The sequence below is a fragment of the Vicugna pacos genome, chromosome 18, assembly GCF_048564905.1.
Source record: "Vicugna pacos chromosome 18, VicPac4, whole genome shotgun sequence".
Classification (NCBI taxonomy): Eukaryota; Metazoa; Chordata; class Mammalia; order Artiodactyla; family Camelidae; genus Vicugna; species Vicugna pacos.
The window spans coordinates 46204232-46231476 of record NC_133004.1 but is presented as its reverse complement, the minus strand read 5'-3'; the positions used below and the strand labels follow the sequence as shown (position 1 = coordinate 46231476).

The 27245-nt window shown below is 56.1% G+C and overlaps 1 protein-coding gene across 2 annotated transcripts in view; it reads left to right on the top strand.

The window, feature by feature from the left end:
- ELFN1 (extracellular leucine rich repeat and fibronectin type III domain containing 1) overlaps positions 1-11391 on the top strand; it is a 62174-nt gene extending 50783 nt beyond the window's left edge. For both annotated transcript variants that reach the window (XM_072943452.1, XM_072943451.1), the window contains one exon: positions 8305-11391. In XM_072943452.1, the coding sequence (XP_072799553.1) occupies positions 8563-11016 (2454 nt within the window). In that variant the 5' untranslated portion in view covers positions 8305-8562 and the 3' untranslated portion in view covers positions 11017-11391. The remainder of the gene's footprint in view (positions 1-8304) is intronic.
- Positions 11392-27245: the final 15854 nt, after the last annotated feature.

The window sequence follows — 27245 nt, the reverse complement described above, 5'->3', positions numbered from 1 at the left end:
GGCTGGGCCGTCAGCAAGCTGCAGGAGAGGGTGTGGGATGAGGCCACGCAGCGGGCAGTTCTGTTCCCGACGTTCAGACGGACCCTGGAGGCTCGTGGATCCTGGAGCACGGGTGCCGGAGGCAGCAGCCTCTGACAGGTGTCGTGGGGGCTGCCTGGCGCAGGAGGGGCGGGGGGTGGAGAGGAGCCTCCCGGAAGGACGGGGCCTCTCGGGACCTGACGGTTCCAACTGCGGTCGCAGGGACCACAAATATTCCAGACGCGTAGCCGCACGAGAGTCCCCTGGAGGCATGGCTGGGCAGCGTTTTGCTGGACCCCTGGGTGAGGTGACGACTCCCAGTTCCCACGTGGAAGCACCCCACTGCTGGGGGCGCCGTGCTGGGCTGGCCTCTGCCTTTTCTCTGAGCTGCCCTCTCACCAAGACCCAGCCCGCAGCACGGCCAGCCCCGGGAGCTGCAGACCGGCCCTGACTGCTATGTTGTGCTTCTTAGACCGACTTTGCTTCATGTTTTATTTCCCTCATTAATTTTGCGTTTGGGGGCTAATTGCTAATTTATAACCTCCACTCGAAAACTGTGCCCAAGATCTTTAGTACAATTAATGGTGGCCCAGGAAATACGCTTTGATTAAATAATTACAGCAGCGGCGACGTGGGGCGGGGACCCGCGCGCGCAGAGGCCCGGCCGGGTGAGCGGGTGGGGAGCAGTCCCTGCGTCGTGCGGGTGGCCCGGGTGGTGGCGTGCGGGACAAGGCTGCTGTGCCTCCGTGTCCTCTGTCATCCTGTGTCGGGGTCCTGCCCTCCCCTCGGGCTGGGATCAGCGCTCAGGGAGGAGACAGAGTCCCCGAGCCCGGGGTGATCAGGAAGGGCTCTTGGACTTCAGGATTCTGCTGGGGAGAGTCGTCTCAACCCGGCTGTCCCTCAGAGCAACTGCAGAGGTTCAGGTCAGACTAAAGAGGGAACTTCCCGGCTGCCAGGGTTACGGGGGCATGATGGGGAACAGTGCCAGGCATCCTTTGGACACCCAGGCCCCCACCTGGCTTCGGTGACGTGCTCACGCAGGCGGTGGACCAGGGCTCCTGGAGAGGGTCGGGTGTCCTCCGTCATCCCTGGAGGCCAGCCGGCCTCCCTCCTCCCCGCACCCCCGCCTGCGCCGGAAACCGTCCCAAAGTGATTTCTCCCTCCAGCGATGCCATACGTCATGTTTTTTAATTTAAAAAGATGCCCAGTGGAAACGTAACAGACCATTAAACGTTTGGGTCCCTAATTAACTCTGGAGCAGCCTGGCGCTGTGGGCCTGGAGGTGGGGGGAGCGGCCTCGCGACATCCCAGGGCAGGCAGGACTCCAGCCCCCGTCCATCCAGTCCTCCCTGCAGCATCTGCTGGATGGGGTGCCCCAGTCCACCTTCTGGGGCCAGGACTTTGGGGGAGCCGGGGCCACTGCGCACAGCCCCGTGTGGGCTCCAGGCTTGGGGACTCGGGGACTCGGGCGGGGCACGAACCTGCGTTTTTAACAGGCAGGGGTGGAGGCGGCTGTGTTCCACTGACCTCACTTGGGGAGAAGTGTGACTTTCCGGCCGAGCAAAGGGCTTTCCCTCTCTGTTTTCTCATCCATCTAACTGAACTTGCCTCCTTGGGCCTGGGAGAAGATCAGTACGCAGTAGGCACAGGTCCATGAGAATCCTGGGGGAAACAAGAGGTCGCCTGTGTTTGTGCAGCCTCTGGACGGGCAGGGTGAGGGCCCCCAAGGCTCAGCGGGACCCTGTGGGCCACCCAAGGTCACCTGGCAGGTGTGTCAGGCCCTCGGCACCGTCCTGGGCCCCAATGGACCCAACCCTGTGGCCAAGTCCTGAGCGTCCAGCCCTGCTGAGTCAGCACTGCTGGACCGCCTGCAGCAGGCGCCCGCGCCAGCCTCCTTGGACACGTAGGGAGGGAGCGGGAAGGGGGCCAGGTTCTCGGTGGGGGGGGAGCCCGGGGCAGCCCCCACTGGTCCTCCTGTGTGTGCACCTGGGAGGGCGGCTTGCTGAAGTAGAACTCGTGAGGATGTCCAGCCGGCCTGCTTGTTCCACCCACACCGCCCGGAATCCCTCCCCTGTCCACGAGGCCAGGGGGCTGCAGGGGAGGAGATGAAGGTTGACAGAGCACCACGGAGCCCGCTGGAAGCCTCCACGACCTAGTCATGTCGGCCTCGCTGTAACCCTGTCGGGGGCGCTACCATGCCGATCCATCTCCATTTGACGGAGGTGGAAACAGAGAGGTGTGACTTGCCCAAGGCCACACAGCCAGAGCGTGGTGGAGCCAACGCTCACACCCTGGCCCAGGGCTCTACAGGCCGAGGTGGCTCTGGGCCCCTTTCAGGCGGGCAGGCTGCCCTCACGTGCCCGGCAGGCCGCAGGCTCTGCGGCAGAGTGGGCTGCAGAGGCAGGCGAACGTTCGTAAACGTGGTCTATCGGCAGAGCGCTGGAGAGGTGAGGCGTTACCATCTGTAACTTCCCCCACGTCCCTGCCTCCCCCGGGTGCCCAGCCCTTGGCATGCCTCCCTCTGGAGGTGGAAAGTTCTCCCCGTCAGCAAAATCCACAGCCCGGCCTCAGCCTGGCCCCAGCCCAGCCCTGGCCTCTCGTCTGGGCCGGGCGACCGGGGGAGGCACAGTATTTTTAGGCAGATGTGCTCCATCCCAGCACGGCCGCGGGGATTATGCAGATCCAGCCATAGGAAGTTTAAAAGCCTGGAACCACCATATTTCTTGACTTCATTAGTGGCGACGCAGGCTGCAGCGCTGCTGGGGTGCCAGCCCCGTCGTCCCCTCGGCGACAGGGGCGTGTGTTCCCTGCAGCGGGCATGCGTGCGTGCGTGCACGCAGTCAGGAGATGTCATGGGCCCTTCGGGGGCACCTGGTCCCCCGCTGAAGGTGGCAGGCGGGGATGCTGAGGCCTGGAGGGGGACTGGGGAAGCCCCAGGGCTTGGGCGTCTCCTCTGGCTGGGGCTCGTACCCTGCCCCAGTGCTGGGCCCCTCGGGAGGGGCCACAGAGACCAGGCTCCTGCCCTGGCGCTCGGGGCCCTTTCGCGCTGGCCCCGCCTCCCGCCGGGGCATCACCCTGGTACCACCGCCCACGTGCAGGATGCCCGCGCTCCCTGGAGGGCAGGGCCTCCTGCCGCCACACTGCTGCACACACCTGTCTCTAGGACATCTGGCGCCCAGCTTCTTTGCCTCATGAACTCCTACCCGTCTGCTAGGACCCACCACACGGAGGCCCAGTGAGCGCCTACCTCTCCCTGCAGGCCTGGGCAGGGCCAGATGCTGCCAGGGCAGCTGGGCCTCCGTGTGCCCACCCCTCCCGGCAGGTGCTTGCTGAGACGCCAGCTGAATGGCTCCGGCGGGCTCGCCCCACCTGGCTCGACTCGGTGCTTGACAGGCACTTTCGCTTGCGGGGCCCCGGGCTTCTCACCTGGCGCCCGGAGGCCGTGGTGTCCCTGTCCCTCGCTGTGTAGGGCGCTGGCAAGGTTTAAAGGCGGATGGCTCCGCAAGTGACCTGCTAGGCACGACTGCTGTGGTGCCGACGGCCAGGGACAGCCTCCCTCCCCTCCCCCAGGTCTTCAGTGGCCTTAGGCCACACTACTTCCAGTAACCCCCTGACACCCGGGCACTGCTAGACCCCCAGGTGTGCGCACTTGTATACACATGGGGCAAACACCGGCACGCTTGCACACATGGACCCGGCCACTTCAGGCAGCCCTGCGTCTGGGGGAGCCCCTGCCTCGCCAGCTGTGACCTGAGACCCTGAGCTGTTCTGCTGACGGAGGGCAGAGGTGTGGCAAGCGGTGACCAGGCCAAGTCCAACCTGCCAGGTGGGAAATAACCCCATATGAAAGATGGGGAGACAGGTTGTCTCCCCTCGGTGACAGGAACTCACTGTCAGAGCCCGGGGTCACATCCAGGTCCTCCTGGTGACGTGGCCCGGTGGGCCCCAGGCTGTGGTTCTCCCTCTAAGGAGTGAGGTCATCGTCATGTCACCTCAAGGGGCTGTCATGGGGAATCTGGGCAGAGACCCCAGTGCAGCCTGGTGTCCAGCAAGGCCACCAGGGCCGCGTGCTTGGGGCTCTGTCCATCCAGGTCGGGGGCACTGGGGGAGCAGAGCCCCTGGGTGTTCAGGTGGGTGTTGTGCGGAGTGAGGATGTCAGACAGACACACATCTCTGCTCCATTGGTGGGTGGGGATTTGCAGAGCAGGGGTGGCTGGGGCAACTGTGGCCCTCCGGACGGCGGTGACCACTCCCACTGGCCTGACACACACAAAAGGAGACACGTTTGTGAGAAACCACCAGCTGGCGTTTTTACCCCTGTTTTGCAGACGAGCCCCAGCTGGTGCCCCGTGTAGTCTGAATCTCCAGGATTTGGGTGAGAGGAAAGGGCAGGCCTCTTCTGATCAGACAGCAGAAAGGAAGAGCTTCCAGGAGAGGGCACGGCAGGGTGGGGCCTGGCAGCCAGGAGGAGGAGGGGCAGGGGCTGAGGGCCTCGGGGTGAGGAGAGGTGAGGCTGGGGGGCTGGCAGGTCCCCGTGCGGGAGAGCGGCTGCCATCGGGGCTCTGGGTGGGGACGGTGGGCTCCTGTGACGGCTCTCCAAGGTCCCTCTGGCTGCGGGGGGGGGGAGGGGGGATGGTCCCGGGAGATGAGGTGGGAGCCACGGGCTTCTTCGCAGCGCGGGATGGAGGTGGCTTGGACCAGGGTGGCCACGGCGGGAGTGGTGGGAAGTGCAGATGGCAGATGCGTCTGGAGGTGGCGCTGGCACTGCTGCTGGAGGACTGGTGTTGGGGCCGCGAGAGGGAGTCGAGGTCACACACTGATTTTGGGTTTGAGGCACGTGGTGGAGGGTGAGGCGGGAAAAGCGGAGGGACTTGGAGAGGAAGCAACTGCGTCTGTGAGTCTGAGGTCCAGGTTGGTGGGATAGGCCAGTCGCACGGAGAGAGCATTAAAGCCACGGGCAGGGAGCAACCTACCCATGTGAGGCAGGCTGAGGACGGAGCCACAGGGACCGTCAGAGGTCAGGGTGCGGGAGAGGGGCCAGCAGCCAGTGGAGGAGAGGCGGTGGCTCAGAGACCCGGAGCAGAAAGTGGTTCTGGAAGGAGCGGCCAGTTACCTGGGCCACGTGCTGCCGAGGGGCTGCAAGGGATAAAAATAGGACTGTGCCCTTTGGCGCTGGTGAGACAGAGGTCACCGGTGACCTTGATGGATCCAGCGCAGGGCGTGGGGGGTGCCCTGGAGGGGCTGGGGGTGGAGATGGACCTGTGGGCAGTTGTCTTGAGGAAATCTGCGTAAGAGGCAGGGAGAGAGGCATGGCCTCAGGTGTTCAGGTCAAGTTGTCTCTGCGGAAGGTTCTAGAACTGTGTCTGATGCAGCAGCCACCAGCAAGTGCCCAGTAGCCGCACGAGCCCAGCGGCTGCCCGCTGGATGGCGCACGTGTGAACGCCGCCTGCACCATCACAGAGTCTGCGGGCACTGCGTGCGGGTGGGGGAGTGGGAGGGAGGCCGCGGGGACACAGGTGAAGCGTGGGGCCGGAGGCTGGCGGGGGCAGGTGCGGGCAGGGACCCAGGGCCTGTGCCTCCCCCGTGACAGGATCCTGGGTCTTGGGGGGCAGGTCCCTGTACCCCGCCGTCCCCGCACCTGCACTGCAGGAATCCTGGAAACAGCCGCTTAGTGAGCGGCGCGTGGTATACAAGGGGCAGAGTGTACGAACACGGGAGGGGTGAGCCGTGGGACGGGGTTCCTAAGTGACCCAGTGACTTGTGAGCCCACGAGAAAAGGGCTGTCCCTGGTGTCCATTCAGAACCTTTCTGGGGTGCATCTGCCAGTTCCCTGGGCAGTGGTTTCAATGGGGCTCCCAGACCTCAGGGGGCTTCCAGCCCCCACACTGTGGGGGGGGGTCAGGGCCGACACAGTGGCCCCGAGGGGGCTCAGGGAGCCCAGGCCCTGCAGCTGGACGGAGGAGGCATCTGCTGGACCTGCCACAGGCGCCGTCCCCACCGGGAGGGCAGGCTGACGCCTATGTGCACTTAGACAGGGTCCCCTGTGTAATGTGGCATGTGGGACAGGAGCTTGGGGGTCCCAGCAAGGCTGAGATCGTGAGGGGCAGAGGTGACTGTTTCTGAGGGTGGTGGCCACACCGGCAGGGGGACAGCAAAGTGGCCAGGTAAGTGGGTAGGGCTCTGTCCCCCTGGGCCTGGCACCAGGCCAGCCCAGAGGTACCCACAGGGTGCCAGGGCACAGGCTCCCAAACTCTCGCACGGGGCGGGGGGTTGGGGGTACGTGGTGGCACCAGTCAGGACGGGGAGGGGAAGAGGCTGGGGCCGGCCCAGCCTGCACACCCTCCGTGCCTGGGTGGAGCTAATCCGAAGGCACGCAGGTACACAGACCAAGCTGGCGCCCCCATGCACACGCAGCCCTGCAGCCACCCTTAGCCGACCCAGCAGCGGCCGCCTGGTGCCCAGGTGCCCTGGGAGTGGGGCAGGGAGCGAGGCTGGGCGCTCCGGGCCTGTCCCCCCCACTGCCCGCGCTCGCCTGTGATAAGGGCTCTTTAGGCCCTGTAATCCTCCTTAACTTGACTTTGGGTTATTTTGAGCAAGAGATTAAAGGTGATTACCATCAGCCTTGCCGAGGCGCCACACTTCCTCGATGGTCCTGCTGCTCCCCTCCCCCCAGTCCAGAGGCCTGGAGGCAGGAGCCAGACTCTGATGGTGCCCCCACCGCTGTCCCCCAAACTCTGCCTCAGAGGCACCTGCAGTCAGATGAATGGCGACGGGCCTGCCCAGCTGCCCCCACTGGTCGGCCTGCTCTCGACCTCCTGGGAGCAGGGTGTCTGGCATCCTGGGCGGATGGGGCAGGTACACGGTGGGGAGGGAGGGGCGCACAGGCCAGCAGTGCTACTCCCCGTGGGATCACAGGATGGACCAGCAGGGACCCCAGCTTCTCCCTGTAGGCTCCCTCCTTAGGGGAGGGAGACCTAAGCAAAGCCTGACCTGCCCCTGGAGACATACCGGTTGGGCCCAGAGAGGCCCAGTGCATTGCGGGATGTCACACAGCAACCTGGGGCCACGCCCTTGATGTGATCCGCCAAGGCTCACCCAGACCTCTTCTGATCTCTCCCCTGTCCTTGAATCAGAGACTCCCCCAGGAACCAGATCAAAACTGAGGCGGAGGTGGGGGGATCCATTGCACATCATTATTTTTTCCTCCCAATTTAAACCGCCTCAGTGCAGACTAGGTGCAAACGTCAGTATCAGTGAAATACACTCAGCTGGCCGCCTGCCAGGCCACAGAGCGGTTACAGGGGCGGCTGTAAATCCAAACAGTAACAAGCAAACACACACTTACTCATCTGTCCTGTGGAAGAAATACGAGGGCAGAGGGGTGAGTCCCTCGGTCGGGGGGGGCGTGGGCCAGGGGAGGGAAAACCCGCAGCGACCTCCAGCCACAACACCCAGCACGCACCCGGCTCCATCCCCCAGTGCTGCCCCGTGGATGCCTGCTGCCCTGGAGCAGCTCAGGGTCTGGTGGGGACGTATGAGCAGCGAGCGGCGTGTTCTTGTCGCTGCCGGGTCCCGGGGCTGCAGAAGTGTCCTTGCTGGAGCCTGCGGAGGAGGCGGGGGTGCCCTCTCTCCTTCCGGACACCCTTCAGGTCCCCAGAGCAAGATGGAGAACTGCAGAGACCAGCCAGCCGGCTCATCCAAGGAAGCTGGCCCATGCTGTGCTGGGCCACTCGGCCCGGAGGGCACAGACCAGGAGCTGGCTGTCCTGGTGCCTCACTTGAGAAGCTCGAGGGAGGATCTCCACGGCCAGCTGAGGACCCTTTGGCCGGGGCTCCGAGCGCCCTCTGCAGGTGGCTGCAGTGCCTCGGCCAGGCCCTCCAAGGTCTTCAGGAGGGAACAGGGCATTTGTCACACCCGTGTGACCGGCCGGAGCAGCCTCGTCACTCATCCACCAAGCAACTTTAGTCTTGTCCCTGGGCCTCGGTTTCCCCAACTGACAAATGGGGCACCTGGTGGTCAATTCCCCGTGGCTGCCGTGATACGGCCGAGCAGGGGTTGCGTCTGCTTTGAGAGGAGGCAGCAGCGGGGCTCAGGCTGACCCTACGCTTCCCACCCGCGAGAGTCAGAGACAAGCCCGAGGGCACGGACTGAGCCCTTCCTGCGTGTCCTGCCTCATCGCAGCTGCCCCGAACGCACCTCCACGATGCACTGGGCTGCTTGGCTGCGGCACCCGGGGAAGCCCAGTGCCTCCTGACCGCTCTCTCTCTCTCCCCTTTGTCTTTACAGCAGGAGCGGCTGGAGCCGTCAGGAAGCCCAGGCTGATGGGGAAGGCGGCCGCGGTTCCGGCCGGACGTGGGTGAACGGCGAGAGGCTGCTGGCCGTGAGGGGGGCGCCCCCGCACCCAGTGCTCGCACCGCCCCGGGCGGCCATGTGGCTTGGGACAGGGCACTCCTGAGAGCGCAGGCGCCCTCTCTTCTGTCCCTTCCGGGGCTGCCGCCCAGCGCCCACCCGGGGCGCGCGGGGTCCCCCACGGGGCTGGCCCCGATGGCCAGGTGCCGGGGGGCCGCGCTGTGGGTGTGCGTGGTGGCGGCCGCCCTGCTGCATGCAGGCGGGCTGGCCCGCGGCGACTGCTGGCTGATCGAGGGCGACAAGGGCTTCGTGTGGCTGGCCATCTGCAGCCAGAACCAGCCGCCCTACGAGGCCGTCCCGCAGCAGATCAACAGCAGCGTGGTGGACCTGCGGCTGAACGAGAACCGCATTCGCAGCCTGCCGCATGGCGTGCTCAGCCGCTTCGGCAACCTCACGTACCTCAACCTCACCAAGAACGAGATTGGCTACATCGAGGACGGCGCCTTCTCCGGCCAGTTCAACCTGCAGGTGCTGCAGCTGGGCTACAACCGCCTGCGCAACCTGACGGCGGGCGCGCTGCGCGGCCTGGGCAAGCTGGAGTACCTGTACCTGCAGGCCAACCTCATCGAGGTGGTGACGCCCGGCGCCCTCTGGGAGTGCCCCAACATCGTCAACCTCGACCTGTCCATGAACCGCATCCAGCGGCTGCATGGCGCCACCTTCGCCGGCCTGGCCAAGCTGTCCGTGTGCGAGCTGTACAGCAACCCCTTCTACTGCTCCTGTGAGCTCCTGGGCTTCCTGCGCTGGCTGGCGGCCTTTGCCAACGCCACGCAGGCCTACGACCGCATGCAGTGCGAGTCGCCGCCCCTCTACTCGGGCTACTTCCTGCTGGGCCAGGGCCGCCACGGCCAGCGCAGCGTCCTCAGCAAGCTGCAGTCTGTGTGCACCGACGGCTCCTACACAGCCGAGACCCGCCTGGCGCCGGGCCGCTCCCCGCCGCCGCCCCCTCCGCCGCCCTCCGAGCCCAGCGAGGCCCCCTGCGCCGACGACGAGTGCTTCTCCGGCGATGGCACCACGCCGCTGGTGGCCCTGCCCACGCTCGCCACACAGGCTGAGGCCCGCCCGCTCATCAAGGTCAAGCAGCTGACGCAGAACTCGGCCACCATCACGGTCCAGCTGCCCAGCCCGTTCAACCGCATGTACACGCTGGAGCACTTCAACAACAGCAAGTCGTCCACCGTGTCCAAGCTGACCAAGGCCCAGGAGGACATCCACCTGCTCAACCTGTACGCGCTCACCAACTACACCTACTGCGTGGTGTCCAGCAGCTCTGGGCTGCACCACAACCACACCTGCCTCACCATCTGCCTGCCCAAGCCGCCCGGCCCGCCGGGCCCGGGGCCCAGCCCGCCCACGGCCACCCACTACATCATGACCGTCCTGGGCTGCCTCTTCGGCATGGTGCTGGTGCTCGGCGCCGTCTACTACTGCCTGCGCCGGCGGAGGCGCCAGGGGGAGAAGCACAAGAAGGCGGCTGCGGCGGCCGCGGCCGGCAGCCTCAAGAAGACCATCCTGGAGCTCAAGTACGGCCCCGAGCTGGAGGCGCCTGGGCTGGGCCCGCTCCGGGGCCCCGAGGCCGTGGCCCGCATCCCCTACCTGCCGGCAGCCCCCGGCGAGCTGGAGCAGCACAAGCTGGCAGGGAGCGGGGAGACGCCCAAGGCCAGCTACATGGAGGTGCGCGCGGGGGGCCAGGCCGAGCGCGGGGACCGCGAGCTGGGCCGGCCCGGCCCTGACAGCCAGGGTTCAGCGGCAGAGATCTCCACCATCGCCAAGGAGGTGGACAAGGTCAACCAGATCATCAACAACTGCATCGACGCCCTCAAGTCCGAGGCCGCCGCCTTCCAGGGCGGCAAGCCCGGGGCCGCGGGAGCGGCTGACCCGCAGCTGGTGCTGCTGTCCGAGCCGCTGGCCGGCACGCATGGCTTCCTGTCGCCCATCTACAAGGACAGCTTCAGCCACGGCCTGCAGCGGCACCACAGCACGGAGGCGGCCCCCGGGCCCCCGCGCGCCAGCACCTCGTCCAGTGGCTCAGTGCGCAGCCCGCGGCCCTTCCGTGCCGAGGCCGCCGGGCCGCATAAGGCGGTGGCGGCAGCGGCGGCAGCCGAGGCCAAGTACATTGAGAAGAGCTCACCCGCGGCTGACGCCATCCTCACTGTGACGCCCGCGGCCGCTGTGCTGCGGGCTGAGGCCGAGAAGAGCCGCCAGTACGGCGAGCACCGGCACTCGTACCCCGGCTCGCACCCCGCCGAGCCGCCCACGCCCCCCGCGCCCCCACCCCACGAGAGCCTGGGCGGCCGCAAGGCATCCATCCTGGAGCCGCTGACCCGGCCTCGGCCCCGCGACCTGGCCTACTCGCAGCTGTCCCCGCAGTACCACCACCTGAGCTACTCCTCCAGCCCCGAGTACACCTGCAGGGCCTCCCAGAGCATCTGGGGGCGCTTCAGACTGAGCCGCCGGCGGCACAAGGACGACGAGGAGTTCATGGCGGCCGGCCACGCCCTGCGCAAGAAGGTCCAGTTCGCCAAAGATGAGGATCTGCACGACATCCTGGACTACTGGAAGGGCGTGTCGGCGCAGCACAAGTCCTGAGCCCGCGCCCTCCCCGAAACCCGGGACGCAGGGCGCACCGGCCCAGCACAAGGCCTGAGCCCGCGCGGCGCCCACATCCCCCCCGGAACCTGAGCTGCCGCTGGACCAAAAAGGACAAGACCCACTGTCTGTAGCCCAGAGACTCTCACAGAAACCCAACACACACACGCACACGCACACACAGACACACCCACGCCCACCCACACACACACACACTAGCCCAGGGCTTGCAGAGAAGGCGGGGAGGGGGCACCGATGGTAAGGACGGGACGTGACCCGTGGCCGGGCGCGGGCAACTGCCCTGAGACACTCTCACCGGTGTGAGCGGCCTGTCCACACACACACTGTGCGCGCGCACACACGCGACTTCGGAAAACTGTGTCTTAGGGGTGGGGTGGGGGAGGGGATTTTTTTCATTGTCTTTTATCTTTGATTCTTCTCTGCCTTTTTTCTTTTCCTCTCTCTCAATTTTCCTCCGTTTTTAAAAAAAAAAGTAAAGTTCTCTTAAAAAGATATAAAACACTAGACGGGGACGTGGCTACTGTGGCCACGTGGCTCCTCGCATGATCTCTGTCCGTGGCTTTCTGTGGACTCTGTTCAGTCCGTCTCTTTGTTGCCACCTCCAGAGGCCACTGAAGAGGGACAGAGTGGATGGAGGTGGCCCAGGGGGCCTCTGGGACCCTTCCTGGAGCCCCGCGGGACTCGGGGTGGGGGAGGGCTGTGCCTGCGGACGGCTGGGGGTGGCCGGGCGGGGCGTGGGCTGGGAGGGTGTGTGCCAGCCCCGCCCCCACTGTACACTGTCGTCGTCCTATTGTATAGAAAAATATTTCTATATTTGCAATGTTTGCTGTAAAACGAGAAAGAAAAAAAAAAGACTGTCTACTAAAAAGAAAAACTGCAAAGGAAAAACCATCCCAATGCTTGTCTGCGCCGGGTTTCCACTCTGGGACTTCAGGAAGGATTTGCGGTTCCTCTTACGTCTGGTTTAGGGGTGGGGCTGGGATTACCGGTGGGTCACCACTGAGAACAGGAGTGACCCCAGGTGACCTCGGGTGGGGGGTGCACAGGGGCCCATGGGCCAGAAGGAGCTGGGGGTGAGGTGTGTGCGTGCGTGTGTGACTGGGGTCTGTGCGCAGACCTGGGAAGCGAGTGTGTGTGAGTGGGTGCAGAGCTGACAGGTGGGTGTGCATGGTGGGGGTTTGAATGTGAGTGGTGGGGTGAACGTGAGAGGGCTGGACGGCCACCTATGGGGAAAGTGCCCTGAGACCCCGAAGCCGCAGGCCCCTGGGGATGCTGGGCCCCCGAGCCGGCCTCTCGACCCTACAAGCATCGTGCCCATCCCCCAGCTGTCCTGGTGTGGCCCCGCATTCAGACTGAGCGGTTTGAGAGCTCAAACACTCATGTAGGAATGGTGCCAGGTGGTCCAAAATCTCCCAGGAAGACTGGACTCCGACCCCCAGCCCATAGGAAGTCCCTCTTGGCGGCTGGCTCCCCAGGGGCTTCCCGCCAAGGCCTCAGGTGCCCTCTCGTCTGCCCTCAGGAGCGAGCAAGGCTTTCGGGGAGAGATGCTATTTCTGCGGCTTGTGCCAGCAGAGTGGGGGCCCTGCACCCACCCCCAGTCCTGGGTCCTGCAGAGCCACCTTCGGGGGGGGGGTGGAGCCACACAGGGAAGGGGCGTCGCCCGGCCCCTCCCTCTCACCGACGCATCAAGTCTTGTGTGGTCGCTTCCCACCTAGCCTGCTCCCTCCACCCAGGGCAAACCCGTTCCTGACAGAGACCCAGGAAGGCAGGCACGAGGCTGCGATGCAGCCCAGAGGCAGAGATGCTCAGGGGTTCTCAGGACCTGGTGGGTCACTAAGAAAGAGCCAGCCTCCAGCCTGACCAGCAGGGGCCCTAGGGGGAGGGAGCGGTGGGTGGGGCTGGAAGCGGCTGGGGGCCAGCAGCCTCTCCTTGCACACCCCTCCTCAGCAGCTATTTGACCTTAGGGACCTTTCGGACCGTACAGAAGCTTGCAGCTCGCCCCAGGGCCCAGCTTTGACTCCCTGGCCCCGCGGCTACGCAGCACTGGGACAGACCAGTCTGCCTCCTCCAGGCTGGCCCGCCCGGTTCCGGCCCCTGCACTCAGGAGAGCTCTGTATACACAGGAGGTCCCGTGGATGGGCCTCGGCACCAGGTGCGTGCCCCAGCGGGGCTCTGACCAGCCGCCCTGAACCGAGCCCCTCTAAAGGTCGTTTCTGAGGACGCTGCACTCCCTGCCCCCCCAGGCCCTGGGCTACGCCAGCCCTAGGCAACTGCTCGCCCTCCACCCTGGGGTCCCAGCAGGACAGCACAAGGGGGACCCGACGTATGAGTGGCTGGAGACAACGAGGCTGTGCCCAGGGTGGGTGGAGGCCCAGAGAGGGACCTGCCTTGCCCAAGGTCATGGTCAGTGATGACAGCCCTGGCCATGGGACAGACGTGGGGCCAGGCCTCCTCAGCTGCTGCTCCCTGTCACCAAGGAGATAAAGTTGGCTGTTTACAGGGAATCAAAGAATGATGATCAGAGAGCAGAGGTGCCGGTCCTGGGCAGGCAGCACAACTGGCCAGGCAGGCCAGGTGTGTGGGGGGGACACGTCATGTCACTGCCGAGCCCTGCTCCAAGCAGGGGTTACGGGGGGAGAGGCAGCACATGGGGAGGGACGCGGAGAAAGAAGGGGAGGGCCCGGGGTCCTGAGCAGCCAAGAACGCCCCTTCCAGCTCAGACCCTCCCCGGAACACCCAGGGCTGGACAGAGGCGGCTCTAACTGGGCCAGTCCTGGGACACAGGACCCGTATGTCACTGTGCCCTGGCTTAAAGGAGGTCACAGTGGAGGTGACAAGGGTAAACACACATGGAGAAGAAGTACACATTTACTGAGCACCTACTGTGAGCAGAGCCATGCGCCAAGCATGCCTGGAGCCCAGCAAGGGGTCTGACCCTGCCCCTGCCCCGGAGAAGCTCACGGGCCAGCAGGGCACTTGAAGTAGGGGCAAGTGTACCCAGCTCAGGGTGGTGCTGGGCCCACGAGGCCTGGGGAAGGATGGAAACTCCTGCCTAGGAAGAGCCTGGAAGACTTCCTGGAAGGGGTGGCATTTGGTCTGGATAAGGGGAACCACGGTGAGGAAGGAGGGTGCACGCTACAAGGTGGAGAGAGGTCAACATCCTTGTGGGCTCAGAAGTGAGCTCAGAGCACGAAAGGAAGGTCTACAAGAACGAGTCCTTTCCTGGGCTGGGTTGGTACTGGCACCTGGCTTCCCCCAGGGCCACTCCTGTCTGTTTGTGAGACGTGGCATTTGGAAGCCAAAAGCTTGGGCTCAGACCAGGCTCTGCCACTCGTGACCACGTGACCTCACAAAACCACTGACCTGTCTGTGTCTCAGGGAGATGCTGGCCCCTGCCCCTCCCCCACTGCACTGGGCCCCCAACAGTGTCAGAGGGCACTTGGGACCAGAGGCTACACGCACCCTGGTGGTCTCCTCTGTTCCCCGCTGGCCTGATAACACCGCTGATAGCAAACCACCACCGCACACACGTTACTGCGACCGGTGTGGATCTGCTGATCTCAGCCCGCCCACGTGTCTGGGGAGGCTGGTGGGGACGGGGGTGCGGGGGGACAGCTCTGCTCCAGGTGACCCTCATCCTTCAGCACACCGGTCCAGCTGACAGCCGAGAGAGCAAGCCGCCCCCACCCTCCGCAGTCAGAGCAAGTTGCATGGCTGAGCTCAAAGTCGAGGGGCAGATGTGTCACCCACCCACAGGGGCAAAGGCAGGGACACAGAAAGGCGAGAAGAATTAGGATCATCTGAGAACAGAAGCCAAACAAGCGGCTGAGCCCATGCGTCCTCCCTCCAGGGCGGACCACAGAGTACCAGGAGCAGAAAGTCCAAGATCCTGGAGTTCCATTCACTCATTCATTCATTCACTCAACATACAGCGGCAGAGTGCCTACTGCATGCCAGACAGGCTGGGGACACCAGCAAACCTGCCCCGTCCCTTGGAGCGTACCAGTCACAGCCCCAGCAGGAGGGGTAGCACCCCAGACAGGGCGATGCCAAGGGGTTTGCCTAAAGGGGCCGCTTCCAGAGAGCGGGGGCCCTCGAGGGACAGTGGCAGCCGAGCGGGCAACACACCTTGGCCCCGGGGGCGAGGGGCGGCGCTGGAGGAGAGGGACCGTGCAGAGAGCCCGCCGGGGCCCCGCGGGGGGGCCTGCAGTGAGGACCGCCAGCCTGGGGCGATCCCACAGAGGGAGCGGGGATGCGTGCCCAAGCCCAGGGCCCCTCCCTCCCTTTGGTCCCCTGCGGGGCCCACCGCTGGCTGAACCACTGACCCAGACGCCCGGAGAGCACAAAGCCATCACTTACCTTGCGGAGCAAGAGACTTGTCCTCGCTCAAGACCTAGAAGGACAAACAGGAGTTGGCACGTTGGCTGGGGAGGTGGGCGCAGGCCAGGGACCTCCTCCCGGAGGAACCTGGAGGACCCTGCAGGGGCCAAGGCAGCCCAGCCCAGCCTCCAGCCCGAGAGGCCAGGAGGTGCAGCTGGAGGCCAGAGCCGGGGTCATGGTGGGCTGGGGGCTGGGGCGGGGCGGGGGTCCTCTGAGCCAGGCTCGGAAGGTCTGCCTCGCAAGTGCAAAGGAACTGGAGTTGGGCTGAGGACCATGGGGGCCCCTGATGGCATTTTATAGAATAATAACTTGTATTGATTTTTTCCTTATCTCAAAAGGAACCCCTTATTACGTGAACTTTAGAAAACAGCTAAACGTAAAGAAGAACACAGAAAGCTCTCGATCTCACCCCTCGAGATCATCGTGGTTAATACTCTGTTATCTGCCCTTCCAGGCCTCTCTCTCTATAAATGCGGCCGCCTTGGGCTTATACGCAACCACCACATGTGCAGAGAAGCACCTCTTTACCTTCTGCAACTGCAGACCATCCTCTGGGGCCTCCGTTGCCCTTGATGGGGGTCAGCGGCGGTGCACAGGGAGGGGACACACGACAGTATGTTTCTGGGTCCAGTGGGGAAGACAGCATGGACGACGCACAGGAGAGAGAGGGGCAGTCGCAGGAACGCGTCTCTGTAAGAAGGGGCGAGGTGCGCTCGGAACGGAGGGGGTGGGCTTGGCTAGCACCGCGGACAGCTGGCCCACCTGCTTCCAAGCGAGGACCGCCGCGGGGGCGGGGGCGGGGGCAGAGCCTGAGAGCGTTCTCCTTCGATCACGGCCACCTTCTCGGCATCTTTTCTCACTCCACTACATTGCCTTTTTGTTCTACTTTTTGGTTTCTTTAAAAATCTGGCATAATTATAGAGTCACAGAAGACACAAAACAGCACACGGAGCCACTCACCTTCCTGCAGTGATAACACTGCGCGCGCCTGTAGCCCAGCACCCACCCCAGGTAGCTGTCTGACGCATCGGTACAATCGCGGCAACTAGACTACAGGTGCTGGGTTTTCAGCAGCTTTCACGTGCACTCACTTGTGCGCGTGTGAAGTCTCTGCAGCTTCACCCACCATGTGCAGGCGTGTGTAACCACCACCACCACCAGTCAAGATACAGAGCTGCCCCCCGCCACAAAGACCTCCCTCGTGGTGCCGTTCGCAGCCGCCCTGCTCCCAGCTCCACCCCGTCCCCTGGCACCACTAATCTGTCCTCTCTCCCTGTCCTTTTGAGAACGTCATATAAATGAAGCATCTGATATGTAATCTTTCGATACTGGCCTTTTTCATTCTGCATAATTTCCTTGAGAACCACCCAAGGTGTCACTGTATTTACGGTTTGCTCCTTTCATTGCTGGAGTATCTGTTGTGTGGCTGATACACCAAAGTCTGTCTGCCATTCACCCACTGAAGGCCATCTGGGCGGCTTTCAGTTCAGGGTGTTACAAATACAGCTGCTGTGGAAGCCCTCGTGTAGGGTCTGCACGTGAACTTCAGCTCTCCTTTCTCTGGGGTAAGTGCTCAGAAGTGCGACTGCTGGGCCGCGTGTCAGCGCATGCTTAGCACTGGGAGGGACTGCTCACTGTTTTCAGAGCGACTGCACCATTTACACTCCCACCAGCACTGGACGGGAGACACAACTTCTCTACACCTTCACCGACATTTGGTATTATTGCTATTTTAAAGTTTTGGTTGTTCAAACGGCGCACAGTGATACCTCACTGCGGCTTTACTTTGTATTTCCCTAATGTCTAATGCTGCCGAATGTCTTTTCATGTGCTTACTTGCTACTAGCCTCTCCACTGATGAAACATTTCCTCATTTTTTACCTATGTTCTGAATGTTTTGTTTTTACTGAGTTTTGAGAGTTCTTCACATTTTCTAGGTACAAGACCTCTGTCAGATATGTGGTTTGCAAGCATTTTCTCCCAGCCTATAGCTTGTCTTTCCGTCCTCTTAATGGTCTTTCCCAATGCAAAATTTTTTTATTTTGTTGAAGTCAAATTCATTATTTCATTTCGTAGATTGAGCTTCTGGTGTCATATTTAAGAAATCCTTGTCTGGCCCTGCTAGGTATTCTTTTAGAAGATCTATAGTTTTACTTTCTACATTTAAACTCATACCCTATTTTGATTTAATTTCTGTGTAAGATGCAAAGCCTAGGGCAAAGGCCTGGGGTTCGGAGCTTTCTGCTGGCTTGCCTTTGCCTGCGGCTGTCCAGTTGCTCTGACACCACTTGTTGAAAGACGCCCCTGCTTCATCGGGCGGCTTTCGCCCCTTTGTAGAACTCCGGTGCGGTGTGTTTGTGGGGGCCTCTGTTCTGTGCTGTCACTCAGTGTACTTCACCCTTTCACCAGTGTCACGCTGCCTTAGTGACTGCAGCTAAGCAGTAACGCTGACTAGAGTGGCCTCTCCCGCTTTATTGCTCTTTTTCAAAATCATTTTAGCTATTTTAGTTCCTTTGCTTTTCTATGTAAACTTTAGAATAGGCCTGTCTGTATTTACCAAACATTTCACTGGGTTTATTATAGTAATTATGATAAAGTTATAGACAAATTCCAGCAGAATCTATATTGAGTCTTCCAACTCATGAATATGGTCTAATTATTTGAATATTCTTTACTTTTTTTTAATCAGCATTTTGTTATTTTCAGCCTACAGACCCAATTCATACCTAAGGGTTTTTTTTTTTATAAGAAATTAGAAATGGTGCTGTATTTTATTTTATTATTATTTTTAACTTTTTTGTTTTATTTTTGGCAGGGGAGGCAGGTAATTAGGTTTACTTATTTATTCAGAGAGGCGGTACTGGGGACTGAACCCAGGACCTTGTGAATGCCAAGCACGTGCTCCACCAATTGAGCTACACCCTCCCCCAGTGGTGCAGTATTTTAAATTTCAGTTTCCATGTGTTCACTGCTAGTGTGTAGAATGTGATTTTTAAAATTTATTTACTTATTTGCAGTGTCATAGTTTTTAACTGCAGTAGAGTTGAGGTACAATATTGCATGTCACACGCACACAATATCGCGAGTCCCAGTTTTTAAGGCTACACGTACTCCACCTACAGTCGCTACGCAGCACTGGCTCCTCCCCACGTCGCACGCGCAGCCTTGCGCTCACTTCACACCTGACGGTGCGCGCCGCCTCCGCCTCCCGCTCCGTCCTGCCCACTGGGCACCTCTCGCTCCTTCTCTGCATCGGTGAGTCTGCTTCTTTTCTGTTACGCTCACTAGTTTGTCGTATTTTTTAGATTCCACATGTAAGTGATGCCTTACAGTATCTGTCTTTCTCTGTCTGACTTATTTCACTCAGCGTGATGCCCTCCGAGTCCGTCCATGCTGTACGCCAGAAACTAACACAACATTTTAAATCAACTGTACTTCAATTAAAAAAGCAAACAAACAAACAACCCATTTAACATACGGGTAGAAGAACTGAACAGACATTTTTCCCAAAGAGGAAACGCAGATGGCCAACAGGAACATGAAAACCTGCTCAACACCACTCATACCAGGGAGATGCAGATCAAAACCACAATGAGACACCATCTCGCACCTGTCGGAGTGGCCGTCACCAAAAAGCACGCAAATAACAAATGCCGGCAAGGAGGTGGGGAAAAGGGAGCCCCGGGACGCTGCTGATGGGAATGCAAACTGGTGCGGCCACCGTGGAAAACAACATGGAGGTTTCTCAAAGCCCTAAAAATAGAACTACCACATGGCCCAGCAATTCCATTCCTGGGCATATACCCAAGAAACAAAAACATTAATTCAAAGAGAGACATGCACCCTGCTATCAGCAGCAACATTATTTATAATTGCCAAGATACGGCAGCATCCTAAGTGCACATCAGTAAACGAGTGGAAGAAGAAGGCGCGGCATGAACATGCAGTGGAACACAGCTCATCCGCAAAAAAGAAGAGTTTGCCACTGAGGCCCTTCATTCCCCTTTTCTGAACGTGGCTGGTTCCTGTATGTTGGTCTCGTTCGCCGCAACCCTGATGAGCCCACTTGTAATAGCGTCTCCTTCTGTGCCTGATGACTTTTTCCCTGAAGTGTGTTTTATCTGGTATTGATACATCCACGTCTGATTTTCCAAAATTAATGGCTGCATGGTTCCCTTTCATCGTCCTTTTATGTTCAAGCTGCCCACGCAGTGTATCTGCGGTGAGCGTCCTTCGGCAGCTTACCGTTGGGCGATTTTTTTCTCCGTCTTTTAATTGATGCATTTAGACCGTTTCCACTTGTGGTGATTACTGATGTGTTAGGCTGACATTTTACTGTTTGTCTTCTTTTTGTTCCCTCTGTCTCCCTGTTCCTAGCCTTCATGTAGGTTATTTGAACACTTTAAAGAATTCCATTTACTCACTCTCTGATGCTTGAGTGTCTCTCACTGCCGAGCATTCTCAGCAACAGCTGCCTCTGGACATGACAGTACCCGTTCAAGCTCAGCACGGCCTCCTGGTGTCCACATGCCGTCACTTCGAGCGGCGTGCAGAAAACGTGCTTCCATCAGGTCCTTGACTGCCCCATCCTTTCAGAATGTAACTGTCCTAATGCGTGTCTCCTCCACGCGCACTGAACACTGTGTCAAATCGGGGCTACACTTTTTGCATCAAGCATCAAATGTAGTTTTTCAAACCCACGCGGCGGAGGCCGGTCTGCGCCACACAGCGCCTCTGGCTTCCCCTCCCCGTCGCCCTTCCCTCCTTCCTTGCGCTGCACGCCCTCTTCTGCCAATTCTTTTTTCTGCCTGGAGCACTTCTTTTAGGTAATTATTTAAAAATCCGCTGGTAACAAATTCTCCCAGTTTTCCTTCACCTGAGACTATCTTTATTTCCTCTAAATTCCTGAAGGTTACTTTTGCTGGACACAGAATTCACGGGGGACAACTACTCTACGTCACCATTTGAAAGCCCCGCCTTCTGGCATCCAGGGTCTCAGAGCAGGAATCTGACGCTGTTCAGCGTGTTGCTTTTCAAGGTTTTGTGTGTGTCTAGTTTTTGGAAGTTTAATTATGACATAGCTCAGGAAGGATTCTTTTTCTATTTTGGAGTTTGCTCAGCATCTTATAAGTTTAGGCCTTTCACCAAATTTGGAACGCTTTTAGACATTCAAACATTTTTTTTCAAGCCACTGAAAATGAAGAAGTATCCTTGTTCAATCACAAACCTTTGGGAGGCAACCGAGAGCCAGGGCAGGCTGAACAGCAAAAGCAACCTCCCACACAAGGCCACTCCTTCAAGACCAGAGACGTGGCTGTTTGACCTAATGCACTGAAGCCAACACACAGAGTCAAGTAAAATGAAGAAACAGAAAAATATATTCCAAATGAAAGACTATAAAAACCTCAAAAAAAGACCTTAATGAAACAGAGATAAGTGATTGACCTAAAAAGAGTTCAAGGTAAGTCATAAAGATGCTCTCATGCTCCCCAGGCTCAGAAGAGTGGTGAACATGGTGAGGATGTCAACACAGAGACAGTAAATAAAAGAAAGCAGCGGACAGGAGCCACAGAACCAAAGGTCGCAACCGAGCCGCCAAGCGCGGCAGAGGCGGCCAGCACGCAGGCCAGAGGACGCCGAGGGAAGGCTCGGTGAGCCTGAAGACACAGCAGGGACACGCACCCAACCAGAGCAGCAAAAACACAAAGAAGAAAGAGAGTGAAGACAGTTCACAAACAGACCCACATCCAGTTCTGGGGGCTGAAGGAGGAGAAGGCAGAGGAAGGGGCAGGACGCACGCTGGAAGGCATGCTGGCTGTGCACCTCCTAACCTGGGGAAAGGAAGAGCCATCCAGATCCAGGAATCCCAACAAGCTCCAAACAAGATAAAGCTAAAGAGACCTACACCAAAAATACATTATGCTTAAAATGTCCAAACTAAAGACAAGGAGAGAATCTTAAAAACATTATGAGGAAAATAGCTTGCTACCCTGATGGCCACGACACTACCAGCAGATTTCTCGGCAGAAACTTTACAGGCAGAGGCAGTGGCGTGATGTATTCAGAGTGCTGAAAGAACACTCCACCTGGAAAAGCTGCCATTCAGGACTGCAGGAGGGAGAGAGAGTTCCGGGTAAGAGGAAGCGGAAGGAGGGCCCCACTATTAGACCAGCCCCACGCAAAATGTTAAGCCAATGCCTCTGAGCTGGAACAAAAGGTCAATAATTAGTAACAGGAAAACACTTGAGAGCCTAAAGCTCACTGGTAAAGTCAATATGCAGTGAAACTCATAATAATCTAATGTTGTAAAGACAGTGGGTTAATCACTTCTACAGCTAGTATGAAGGTTAACATACAGAAGCAGCAAAAATAACTCTCACTACAGTAATCTGTTAAGGGACACGAGATAAAAAGATACAAATTATGACACCAAAAACAAAGCATGGTGTTGGGTGGGGGAGTGAATGCATTCAAAAGCTCTACATTTGCAAACTTAAATTGTTATCAACTTAAAATAGACTGTTATAAATATAAGTTGTTTTATGTAAGCCTCATGGTAACTACAAAGTAAAAACCTAAAGTGAATACACAAGAGATAAAAGCAAAGAAATCTAAGCACAAGACTACAGAGAATCAAATCGTGAAAGAGAGCCAGCGGAGAAGGAACAGGAACTGTAAACCCGCCAGAACGCAATTAACAAAAAGGTAAGTCATCACTTTAAACATAAACAGACCAGTTAGAAGACAGAGTGGTTGACAGGACAGAAGAAGGCGGCACATCTACGTGCTGCCCGCAGGACACTCACTTCTGCTGTCAGTGACACACAGACTGAAAGGGAAGGGATGGAGACGGATACTCCATGCAGATGGAAACCAAAGGAAATGCAAGAACGCTTACTGACATTAGAGAAAGTACACGTTCAGACAAAGACTGTATAAGAGAGGCAAAAAGGTCGTTACGTGATGATAAAGGGGTCACCTTAACAAGAGAATTTAAAATTTATACATATTTATGCACCCAACATAGGAGCACCTAAACATAAAAAGCAAATGTTAACAAACCTATAGGGAGAAACAGACAAAGAAACTAGAACAGTACAGAACGTTAGCAATTCACTTTCGCCCAAGGACAGGTCATCCAGACGCTCAGTAAGGAAGTACTGGACTCAGTGATACATTAGACCAGATGGACTTAACAGACAAATGCAGGAGATTCCAGCCAAAAGCAACAGAATATACATTCTTCCCTAGTACACGTGGAACATTCTCCTGGATAGAGCATTGATTAGGCCACAAAATAAGTCTTAATAAATTTAAGACAGTAAACAGAAATTTCAAACATCTTTTCCTACCACGATATGAAACTAGAAATCAATTACAAGAAGAAAACTGGAAAATAACAAATACGTGGAGATTAAACAACATGCTACTGAAAAACCAGTGGGTTGAAGAAGAAATCAGAAGAAAAGTGTTAAATACCTTGAGACAACGAAAACAGAGGCACAACATACAAAATTCATGGGGTACAGCCACAGCAGTTCTAAGAAGGACGTTCACGGCAACAAACGCTCACATCAAGAAGTAAGAAAAATCTCAAACTACCTTTACACCTCAAGAAACTAGAAAAAAAAGAACAAAGCCCAAAGCTGGTAGAAGGAAGGAAACAACAGAAGCCAGAGGAAGAAACAAGCGAAACAGAGACTAAAAGGCAACAGAAAAGATCAATGAAACTAAGAGCTGGTTTCTTAGGATGAATTGGCAAACCTTCAGCTAGGCTCACCAAGGAAAACAAGAGGACTCAAATTAAATCAGAAACGAAAAGGATGTTGCAACCAACATCACAGAAATGCAAAGGATCATAAAAGACTACCATGAACAAGCATATGGCAACAAGTTGGATAACCTAAAAGAAACGGTAAATTCCTACAAACATAGAACCTCTCAAGGCTGAATTGGAAACAGAAGACCTGAACAGACTAAGTCATACTAAAGAGACTGAGTCAGGAATCAAAAGCCCCCCAACAAACAGAAGTCCAGTGGCAGGTGACTGCACTGGCGAATGTCATCAAACGTTCAAACAAGACTTAATTTCCATCCTTCTCAACACTTTCAAAAATTTGAAGAGGGGGGAATACTTCCAAACTCATTTTACAAGGCCAGCATTACCCTGATACCAAAACCAAAGATGCCACAAGGAAATTACAAGATAATATTCCTGATGAAATAGATGCAAACATCCTCAACAAGATATTAGTAAACTGAATCCAACAATGCAGTAAAAGGATTATACACCACGATCAAGTGCGACCTATTCCAGGGGTGCAAGGATGGCTCAACATCTTCAAATCAATCCATGTGCTACACACACCACACTAACAAACTGAAGAATAAAGGTCATACGATCATCTCAACAGATGCAGAAAACACATTAGACAAAATTCAACATCTATTTATGATCAAAACTCTCAACAAAGTGGGTATAGAGGGAACATACAAAACATAATAAAGGCCTCATATGACAAGCCCACAGTGAACATCATACTCCATGATGAAAAGCTGAAAGCTTTTCCTCCAAGGTCAGGAACAAGACAAGGATGCCAACTCTTGCTACTTTCATTCAACATAGCATTACAAGTTCTAGCCAGAGCAATTAGGCAAGAAAAAGAAAAAAAGCATACAAATTGGAGAGGAAGAAGTAAAACTGTCACCTTTTGCAGATGACATGTTCCTGTATGTACAAAACCCTACAGACGCCACCCAAAACGGTGAGAGCCAGTATATGAGTTCAATAAAGTTGCAGGATGTAGAAATCAAAATACAAAACTCTGTTGTGTTTTGACACACTAATAATGGAAAATAATCCCATTTACAATTGCATAAAAAGGAATAGAAATAGCTCGGAATAATTTAACTAACGAAGTGAAAGACCTGTGTACTGAAAGCTGTAAGACCTTGACGAAAGAAACTGAAGAAGACAAACAGATGGGGAGAGATTCCATGCTCATGGGTCGGAAGAACTAGTATTGTTATAAGGTCCACTACCCAAAGTCATCTACAGGTTCAATGCAACCCCTATCAAAATTTCAATTTTATTTTTTATAGAAATAGAACAAACAATTCTAAAACTTGTATGGAATCACAAAAGACACCAAATAGCCAAAGCAACCTTGAGAAAGAAGAGCAAAGCTGGAGGCATCATATACCCTGATTTCAAATTATATTATAAAGCTACAGTAATCAGAACATTATGGTATGGCATAAAAACAGATACACAGATCAAAGGAACAGAACAGAGAGCCCAGAAATAAATTTATGGTCAATTTATGGCAAAGGAGCCAAGAATATACAGTGGGGAAAGGATGGACTCTTCAATAAAATAGTGTTGGGAAAACTATTTGGACAACATCATGCAAAAAAGAGAGAAAGAGAGAAAGAGAGAAAGAGAGAAAGAGAGAAAGAAGAAAGAAAGAAAGAAAGAAACGGATGAAACTGAACCACTACCTTACGCCATACACAAAAACTAACTCAAAATGGATTAAAGACTTGCGTGTAAGACCTGAAGCTATAAACCTCCTGGAAGAAACATAGGTGCTAAGTTCCTTGACATAGGTCTTGGTGATGATTTTTCAGATTTGACACCAAAAGCAAAGTCAACAAGAGCAAAAATAAGTAAGTGGGATGACATCAAACTAAAAAGCTGCTGCAAAGCTGAAGAAAATATCAACAAACTGAAAAGGCAACCTACCAAGTGGGAGAAAATACTGCAAATCATGTATCTGATAAAGGGTTAACACTCCAAATATATAAAGAACTCACACAGCTCAATAGCAAAAAAAAAAAAATCTTATTTAAAAATGGGGCAGGGATCATTAAAGTCCACAAATGATAAATGCTATGGAGAGTGTGTGGAGAAAAGGGAACCCTCCTACATTGTTGGTGGGAATGTAAATTGGTGCAGCCACTATGGAAAACAGTATGCAGTTTCCTCAAAAAAATGAAAATAGAACGACCATATGATCCAGCAATCCCACTTCTTGACATATATTCAAAGAAAATGAAAACACAAACTCAAAAAGATTTGCTTCCCCCCCCCCGTGTTCATTGCAGCATTATTTACAGTAGTCAGGACACAGAAGCAACCTAATGACTGGATAAAGCAAGCATGGTATGTATACACACGCTGGAATATTACTCAGCTGTTAAAAAGAAGGAAATCTTGCCATTTGCAACCCCATGGTTGGACTTTGAGAGTATTACGCTAAGTGAAATAAGTCAGACAGAGAAAGACAGGCATGATCTCACTTATATGTAGAATCTGAAAAATAAAATCACACTCATAGATACAGAGAACAGACTGGGGGAGGCTGGTGGGGGCTGAGGAAAAGGGTGGAGGTGGTCAAAAAGTAAAACCTTCCAGTTATGAAATAAGTCCTGGGAATGTTATGAACGGCATGGTGACTACAGTTAATAACGCTGCACTGCATATTTGAAAGTTGCGAAGAGAATCATCCTCAAAGTCCTCATCAAAAGAAAAAGAACTTGTAACTATGTGGTGACAGATGTTTACTAGACTTACCGTGGTGCTCATTTTGCTGTGTGTAAACATTGGATCATTATGTTGGACACCTGAATTTAATACAGTGCCAATTACATCACAATTAAAAAAAAACAAAGAAAAATATTTTTTCCCTGCTGACACAAATATTTGAACTTTTGTTATTTTCCCACAGTTTCCTAAGGGTCTGTCTGTTTCCAGTCTGCCTTCTCTCTGTCGTCCAGATCTGGGAACTTCACAACGCGTCTGTGAGTTCACCGATTCCTTCCTCTGTTGTCCCCAACCAACGATTCAGCCTTTCCAGGGAACTTCTGGTTTTTGTCCTTGCGTTTTTCAGTTCTATACTTTCCCCTTGAGTCTTTCCTCGCTGAGCCCTGCTTTTTTGTCTGCTTCAAGAGTACACGTTCATCACGGTTTGTGGAGGCAGGCTTTGCGGGCTGCTCTGAAATGTCTGCCAGGAGGTGCGGCGTCTGAGCCACCGTGGTGCTGGTGTGTGCTGGTTGCTTCTTTCTCATCAAGTTGTGATCATTCTGGCTCTTGGGATGACAAGTGATTTTTTTTATTGTATGTATATCATTTTTGATTTTTGAAAGTTTCTTTTTAGCATACAAAGAGCAGTGATGTTCAGAACCCTTAATGACTGGAAGAGCATGGAACTGGCCAACCAAAAACACGACGGCCCACTCAGACACATGGATGCTGACTGCAAGCCACCAGGCTGCCCGTGGCAGCAGGTAAAACCTGACTAGCCACAGTGGAAAAGCTTCCTTCTGAACTCTCTAAAAACATTAACTGTAATTTTAATTTGAAATGGGCTCCTTCGATGCTTGCATTGGTTTCTGCCGTTAGATAATTCCTCGGATGGCTGGGGGGTCTTGGCTCTCTGTTTATACTTAAGAGTGATGCCTGCACCAGGAAGGGTGAACTGACATCAATAAAAAGAGTGAAAAGAAGTGGCGCCTTGACAAACTCGCTGGGATCTTTGTGCCCAGGCAGGGCGTGCCAATCTGGGGGCCATGCAGGATGACCCGGCAGGACGCTTTTGTTGCGAGACACCAGCTACCAGCACACAGATCTTTCATCTTGGGCCAGTTTCTCCAAAACGTGCCCCTCCCATCTCCTGAGTGCTCACACCCAGGAAGAAACGCGCCAGGAGTCTGCCTGCTCCTTAGGAGCGCCTTCACTTAATCTCTGTTTTCAATGAAGTGTCCTTCTCTGCAGCCGTGCCTGGCGTCCCTAAGGCCAGGTCTCTGTGGTTCCTCCTCTCCCGGGA